The following is an 8,052-nucleotide window of genomic DNA, read 5'->3' as shown; positions in this document are numbered from 1 at the left end:
TGCAAGAGAATGTGATAGTTTTCTTAGAAGTATATACAAGAAACTTCCGTATTTCAGCTGTTTTATTCAAAACACCATAACCAATTCAACCACACTTCTTAATATAACCAGTATTCTCATAACTTAGAAGCTTTATACACAAATTCTAGCCCCGGAACCCAATCCGCTGGCCCTGCTTTTCTCGCTCCCCGGCGCCGGACCCGCCCTCTGCCTGCGTGGAGGGGACTTTGAAGCCGGAGGAGCGCGCGTGGGGCCCGAACCTGGGCTCGGGAGGGGAGAGAGGGAGCAGCTGAGGCTTGGGCTGGGGTGGGGCGACCCCCAAACCTTCGTTCAGCGCCTGGGCGCCCGGGTCACTGGTCTAGGCTTCCGGCCGCTCGCCTCCAGTCGGAGGGAGGGTGCCTTGGGTGGACAGGCCATGGCCTTGCTACGACCCCCAGGGCTGGAAAGGCTCGGGTCTAGGCCTCAAGCCCAGGGAAGAGCTGGGGTGTGGCCGCAGGAGCGCTGACCACCGGCCTCCAAGGCCCCCAGGCTCAGGCGCCCCACAAGCTGTGGGCCGGGAGCGGGTCCCCTGCTGTCCCTGCGCCCTGTGGGCGGGGCCGCGCCGGCCCGGGAGGCCCTGTCCAAGGTGCTGAACGCTGCTTAGGTTGTCTCTGCTCCCGCACATGCGCCCCGCCCTCAGTGGCCCTGGGAAATGAACACAGGGGGCCCCTGGGCTCTAGGTTTCGCCCCACTTCCTTCCCGGAGCGTTGTTAACTCCCAGGCCTGTACACAGGGGGCGAAGGGGTGGAGTTCGTGCCTGCACCCGCTGGGGAAGCGACAGGGCAGGGCTTGTGCAGGCTTCCACCGATCCCTTGTGCAATGGTGGGCAAGTGGGCCTGGATGTCACAAAGGCTTGGACCAGCCTGCCTTCCTCTCTGAGAAAGAGAGCAGGGCTGTTGTGAGGATCAGTGAGGATACTTGGGAGCCTTCGTTCTGACCAGCCATTGCTGGAACAGGTGGCCCCATCCAGGCCGGAGCACTGCAGGATCCCCTGTGCCCCAGGGTCAGCCATGGCTCCAGGCTGAGTGGTCTGCAACCCACAGACTCAGAGCCACACCTTCTGGGGTCAGGCAATGGTGAGAACCAGCTGGGCCTGCACTGTGGCTCCTGCAAAGGCGGCCAAACCCACACCCCTCCCCCAAGTCCTACCCTCAGTGTCTCCAGGCTGATGCTGGGTGGAGAGCCCACTTGCTGTTAGGAACCTGGGACACACTTTTGCTGGGTGTCGGGGTACGGGCGGCAGTGAGCCACCTGAACACACGTTCTTCAGCCAAGTCCTCGTGGGTTGAACAAAATGTACTGGGAGTTTTCCGGTGAAAGGAAACTCAAGGTAGATACTCGTGTGAGTTGAAAATGCCCACACTGGGCTCCACAAACGGCCACACACCTGGTCGCTGCACACACAGCCTTATTCTTTCTGTTCCAGAGGCTCGAGTCAGCAGGCTGCTTCCTCCTGAGGCTGTGAGGGAGAGGCTGGCCCAGGCCCCGTGTCCAGCTCCCGGGATTCGCTCTGAGTCTATGTCCCATCTCCCTGTCTTTCTCCTGGAAGAACTCACTGCGGTTAGGGCCTCCGTGTGCAGGGGATCTCATAAGCCAGCTCTGTACACAAGGTCACATTCAGGCAGTCCAGGGACTAGGACTTGGACGCATCTTTTTGGGGCCACGCACTCCATCTGTGGTTGAGACCCCGGGCGGATCCCTCAGCGTCTCCGGGGGCTTAGGAAAGGCTCGGCTAGCTGCCAGAAGCCCTCGGCCATCATCTGAGCTTGGTCACCTGGAGGCCCCTTGCAGGACCAGCAGGAGCTCCAGCAACTGGCTGTCCCCTCCATTCCTCACTCCAGTCCGGGCACAGGAGGGGCTAGTCCTGGGAGCCAGGCAGGCCCTTGCTTTCCCCCAGCTGCTGACTCCCCCACTCCTCTCTCACCTGAGGGGAGCTGGCCAGCAGGCAGGGGTGGAGGCAGACCAGGGGAGAGGCTGTGGTCTTGCCACTCCCGCCAGGGAGGCCGCCTGGGGCCGCTGGGCCCGCTTCAGTGAGGACTGTGGTGAGGGCACAGCAGGCTGGTGTGTGGGTCCTGGCTGGGGCGTGGGCTGTGGTCCCTGTGGGGACAGTGTCCTCGGCAGCAGCTCCTGGGACACTCAGGTCCCAGCATGGTCAAGGGCAGCCTGCAGGCTGCGAGCTCCAATCCAGGTCACTCAGCAGAGGCTGTTGGGGGTGGAGGACTGGGCCCCGTCCTCCCCGCAGTCCCGTGGCCCTCTCATCGGGGCAGCAGCGCTGCGTCTGCCCCTGCCTGCTCCCGGAAGCTTCTCCCCGGTGCCCACACGCTGCCAGGCCAGAGGAGGCCGTACTGGCTCAGGGCGGCCCACTCTGCTGACTCACTTTTCCAAGAGCCAGTGCAGTGCGGTCATCCCTCCAAGGAGCCCAGGCAGGAGGGGTGTCTGCTGCGCTTGGTGCAGAAACTGCCCCCCAACACCCCCACGGTGAGGCTTGTGAGGTGGCAGAAAGTGGGTCACTGTTAGCTGTGCTTGTGGCCCCAGGGAGCTGGCCACGTGGTCCCAGAGGCACAGCTTTAGCGGTGGGGGAGGACGGAGTCCGCTGTCCCAGGAGTCAGTGACGCCCAGAATGGTCCTGTGAGCATTAGTGCAGGACTCTGAGGCCGTCCTGCTCCTCCTCCTGGCTTAGCAGTGGACTCAGAGCTGGGACTCTGGCACATCCTGTCCCCCATAAGTCCCGGGGTGCTGCCCTCTGGTCACCCGTGCCCAAGGACCAGCTGACACGCAGCCAGGTGCCTGGTGCACTGTACAGCGAGGTGGCCTGTGGCACTGACGTGCATGGCCCAGGGGAGGACAGGACTTGTCTGTGACAGGAGGAAACGGGGGGTGGGGCGTGGGGAAGGCCAGGACTTTGGGGACAGAAACTCCAGGGCTCTGGAGCACAGACCCCACTGGGGGAGGGGCAGGTCTGTGGCTGGGGAGGGAGGGCAGGTGGAGGGATTGGGGAAGGGCTGTGACGGGGCCAGCTAGTGGGTGAGAGGACCTCTGCTGGACTGTCATGGAGACTGTGTCGGGGAGAAAACAAGGGGGCGATGGGGGGCAGGTTTGCGGAGCTTTGAGAATAACTGAGGCAGAAACGGGGCGGCCCCAGGTCTGCCCTGTGTTCCTGGAGGCCTCAGACTCCAGGCCAGCTCTCTCCTTCAGCGGGCTCCCGCCCCACAGCAGGCTCCACGCCCCACAGCGGGCGCTGAGGGAGACGTGGTCTAGAGGTCGGTGATCTGAATGGGGAAGGGCCTTGCCGGCTGTGGAGGAGCCTTGGCACCTGTGGGTCCTCACAGGACTCTGCCAGCAGGCCCGGGCGGTTCCCAGGTGCCGCAGAGGCCACCGGATTGTCTCGGGGTCACAGGGCCGTTGGGTGTGGGTTTCCATTGGTGAGGACCTTCCAGGCCTAGCCAGACGCCCATACGTGCAGCACACCGGAGACCCGCAGGGGAAGGTCCCAGGTCACCGTGCTGGGTTGTCACTGTTCCTTCAGGCTGTCCCACAGGACAGGACACAGGTCAGCTTCAGGGAGGAGGCGCCAGAAGCTAAAAGCCCTCAGAAGAGGAGGGGGGAGGCGGGTCAGGCCCCTCTCCACACGGCTGTTAGCCTTCGGGGGTACGAAGCCCTCACTGGACAGACTAACCTCCAGGCCATAGAACTTCCTCCCCCACCTGTTAAGGGGCAGCTGGGAGGGTCCTGGGGGGCAGGGGACATGGGCCATCTGAGGGCCTGGCCCAGGCAGTGGGCTGGGTGCTGCTGTGAGTGTCTTTTGGGGGCAGTAACTGTAGGAACCGCACCCCAGTCCTCCTCACCCAGGGAAGCGGCCAGCACTCGTAAAACCCCTCTTCCGAGCGCACCAGTCAGCGCAGACTGCCGCGGCGCCTCCCACAGTGTGACACGGTGTACTTTCCTCTCTCCATGTGAGCCTGTGTTTACTATAAAGGCAATAATTAGAGATAAAACACCAATTGGATAATGAGCCTGAGCACTTGGAGGGCTGGGTGATTAGGGCGGCTGTGGGCTTCCCCAGCAGGAAATGCTTCTGCCCGCCTGAGGCTGCAGCGACTCAGGAGGCTCCTGTGGAGGACTCCCCACTGCCTGTCCCCAGGGACTGGCAGGGCTTCGCGGAACCCACCGGTCCCGCCCCAGAGATCCTGCTGTGGGGGACCAGGACACCCAGGGCTGATCTGCCCCGGTGACAGGGAAGCCTCACCAAGGAGGGGCCCCTCTATGCTGGGCTTTGAGGGATGTATAGGAGTCTGCAGGGCAGGGAGGCAGCAGGTGGATGAGAATGAAAGCAGGAGGAAGCCACCAGAGTTCCAGGACACACCCCAGCCATGTGTCCTGGCCGCCCGTGCCCCCACCCATGAGCAGCTCTGAGGGTGCCCACAGCGTGGGGCTCATCCAGGGTACCTCACTGGCTGTGCCCTTTGTCCTCCCCACCTTTCTGTATACCAACTGGTGACACAGCCTCCACCTTTCCTTTTCTGTGAAATGGGTGCTGGAGTGTGTTCTGCTCAGCAGACAGCTGTTGTCATTCGTGGCCTCTAGCTTCCTGCTTCCGGAGGGTCCCCGGCACTGCTCTTTGTCTCCCTGTCAGTTTGAAGCCCAGCGCTTCCTCTTCTGGAAGCAGGAAATTCCCCACACGTCTGTGACGTCTGCCTCCTGGGGACCCTCGTGGAGCGTGTGTGAGCGCGTTCGTGTGCATGGCTTCCTGCGCAGGCTGGGCGCTAACCAGCGTCCTCCCGCCCCGTCTGTCCGTCTCGGTGGCGTCACAATTTCCACATCTGTCCAGTAGCTGCTGACCAGCCGTAACTACTCGGCACTGTTTGGGGACATGACATTGTTCTTCATGTTCTGCTACATGAACAGCTCTGCAGAGCTGGCCTAGGGCCAAGCCGCCTGCCTCACGCCCCCCGCCTCTGCCCTGTGGGGTCTCTTAGGAGCCCACCTCACCTGGCATCCGCCCTGGGCGCTGAGGACTTGTAGGAGCTTGGCTCTCTCAGGGTAGCTAGTGGCCTTTGCTTCCTGTCACCGCTGTTCCCTGGTTCCTCTCGGCCTGTCAACCTGTTAGGGGGACTTGCCAGACAGTTCTCCCTCTCACTCTGTCTTGCTCCCTCCTGTTTCCATGTCTGGGCCAAGGACCGGAGGAGGTGCCAGCCCTGCTGCTCCTGGAGGCAGTGGAGTCCCTAGGCCACTGGCTCTGATGGGTGGATGGTGCTGCCTTCTCCTGCCCGACCTGGAACCACAGGGCCACTGAGCAGATCAGAGGCCGCCAGGGAGAGGCCCAGGAGCCTGCTGCCCTTCACAGCAGGGGCCTGGCTCCGCGAGCAGACCCTGTGGGCACTGGAGCTTCAGGGCCCCCTACCCTCAAGCCTGGTGTGGTGCCTCTGGGGGGCACAGCCTCATCTCTTGGCCACAAGGCAGAGAATGTGGCCGCTGGAGGAGGCCTCCGTGCAGGAGGCTGGGAAGGAGGCGCGGGTGTGGGACACACCCCAAAGGGCCCGCGAATTGGTAACTAACCGCCCCCCCCCCCAGTGTAAAAAGGGGCGGAGACAAACCCAAGCATTTGGAACCTGATTGGGTGATGATGACAGGGAGGAGGGGCACTGTGGGGCCACCTTCTGAAGTTGGAAATGGCAGTGTGGTGTCCCTCAGCATTCACAGCAGGGAGTCCCGACATGGTCTGCATCCCTTAAAACAGCCTAAGTCACCCTCAGGCTGCAATGCCGTGGCTAACAGGCCCCCCAAATCAGGAAGGGGAGGGCAGGGTGAAGGCAGAGAATGTGGCCGCTGGAGGAGGCCTCCCTGCAGGAGGCTGGGAAGGAGGCGCGGGTGTAGGACACACATCAGGAAGGGGAGGGCAGGGTGTCTGGGGCCCGAGGCCACAGAGCAGTCCAACAGCTGGCAGGGGGCTGAGTGCTGCTGGTGGTGGCCGGTCCCAGCACGGAGTGGGCAGGAGGAGAGGCAGGCACCCAGCTCTGCCCACATGGCAAGGGGGCCAGGGTCCTTGAAGTATGGCCAGGAGAGCAGTTATAGGGGAGTCCCCCCAGTGGGGGGCTCCAGGCGGTCAGTGCAAGGCAGGCCGAGGTGTGCTGCCCTGGATGACCATGGCCTGTCCTGCTGTCTCAGGCGCCTCTGTCCAGGCTGAAAGGAGGGTGGCAGAGGCTGAGTGTGCTGGGGGGAGGGGCCTGGGTGGGGCCTCCTGGGCCTGAGGGCACCCAAGCTCCCCTGCAGGGGGCATCTGGGCAGCTGAAGGCCTGGGGGAGGGACTCAGCATCACCCACATGGGAGTGGGGGGGGGCAGAGCTGTCCTGGGCTGTGACCAGGGAGTGTGGGAGGGCAGACAGTGGCCACAGGAGTCCAGCTCGAGGCACACTGAAGGGCAGGGGTGGGGCAGAGGCCAGAGTGAGGGGCTGTGGTCAGGAGTGAGTGGCATCCCTCCCGGTCAAGCCCCCTGCCCGGACCACTTTGGGGTGGGGCACGTCTGAGGGTCCGCAAGGCCCTGGGCGGGTCTGACGGGCTCCTCTCCCCACAGGCCTCGTGAAGCTGGGCATTCACTGTGTCACGTGCCAGAAGGTGGCCATCAAAATCGTCAATCGGGAGAAGCTCAGCGAGTCTGTGCTGATGAAGGTGAGCGAGAGTGAGGCAGGCCGGGCCAGTGGGGTGGGAGCTGGCCTTGCGGTCAGCGCCACAGGCAGGCCAAGGGCCCTGCTGCAGTGAAGGGATCCAGGTGGGTGAGGACAGCACTCTGCTTAGGTGGGGAGGGCCAGTGACATCAGTGAGGACCCCTCTGGCTGCTGAGGGTAGAGGGGGGCTTGGGCGGGTTCACCTGGGAACCCCGAGGGACCCGAGGTGGGTGATTTTAGGGGAGGTGGCGGCTGCTGGGCTGGGCGGGGCAGTGCAGGTGGGGCCAGGTGCATTCTGACCTGCCATGGGGAGCACTTGGCTGAGGTCCTGGACTCCAACTGGGACTCTGAGATATCCAAGTGGAGAGACAGGAGCTGGGGGAAAGGGATTGGGGATGTAACTGGGGCCCATCCCCCTGAAGGCCTGGCAGGGACCACATGCAGTTGGGCCAGGGACCTGGAGGCGGCCCTGACACCCGTGGGGCTGTGTGTGATGCCGTGTAGGCCAGGCCACCCCACAGGTGGAGACCCTGGGGCTAGACTGGCCCTGCCCCGAAGCCCCAGCTGCACCCAAGAGCCCACAACGGTGCCCCCGAGGGGCTGGCTCACACCTCCCCTCTGTGTTCCCAGCAGCCGAGGCTCCTGGGGGGAGGGGGAGGCCGAGGCCGGGGTCCCCGCCCCACGGGCAAGCACGGGTGATGCACTCCTCCTCCGCAGGTGGAGCGGGAGATCGCCATCCTGAAGCTCATCGAACACCCCCACGTCCTCAAGCTGCACGACGTTTATGAAAACAAAAAATATTTGTAGGTATTGCTGGGTCCGGAGAGTTGGGGTGGCCAGAGTGGAGGCCGAGGGGCCTGGGGAGGAGACGGGCAGCCCCTCGGGAGGGGGGACCAGGCAGGGCGGTCCCAGGAACAGTCCCGGGCGGTGGCATCACTACTCCCTGACTGAACACCGGGGACTCACAGAGTCACCACCTTGAGCCACCACGGGGCACAGGGCTTCCTGGAGGCGTGGCTGGGGTGGGGGTCAAGGGGCAGGGGTCCCGACATGGCACGAATGGCCAGCTCTTGTATAACTGAGGATGGGTGACACAGCTGGGTGTGGGGGCCTTGAGCAGGGACGCTGTCAGCCATGCCTCAGGGGGGCTGGTCCTGGTGTTGGGGCCGACGCTGGGGAGCCGCGGGAACTCGGCCACCGTCAGAACCGTGGCAAGGGCACCGACAGACACACCCACCGGCTTGATGGCGGCTTGTCTTGCAGTGCCTTGGTGATGTCTCATGAGTGTGGGGGGCAGGCAGGAGCTGGGGCAGGCCTGGCCCACCTCTGTGTACAGCATGCAGGACACCGG

The 8,052-nt window shown here is 63.8% G+C and overlaps 1 protein-coding gene across 1 annotated transcript in view; it reads left to right on the top strand.

Annotated features, from left to right (window-relative positions):
• LOC102756420 (serine/threonine-protein kinase BRSK2) overlaps positions 1-8,052 on the top strand; it is a 47,907-nt gene that overhangs the window by 5,650 nt on the left and 34,205 nt on the right. The window contains exons 2-3 of the mRNA XM_015568942.1: positions 6,611-6,705; positions 7,419-7,504. Coding sequence (XP_015424428.1) covers positions 6,611-6,705; positions 7,419-7,504 — 181 coding nt within the window. The remainder of the gene's footprint in view (positions 1-6,610; positions 6,706-7,418; positions 7,505-8,052) is intronic.

This window comes from Myotis davidii, unplaced genomic scaffold (assembly GCF_000327345.1).
Source record: "Myotis davidii unplaced genomic scaffold, ASM32734v1 scaffold425, whole genome shotgun sequence".
Taxonomy (NCBI): domain Eukaryota; kingdom Metazoa; phylum Chordata; class Mammalia; order Chiroptera; family Vespertilionidae; genus Myotis; species Myotis davidii.
This window is presented reverse-complemented; position numbering and strand designations above follow the sequence as displayed.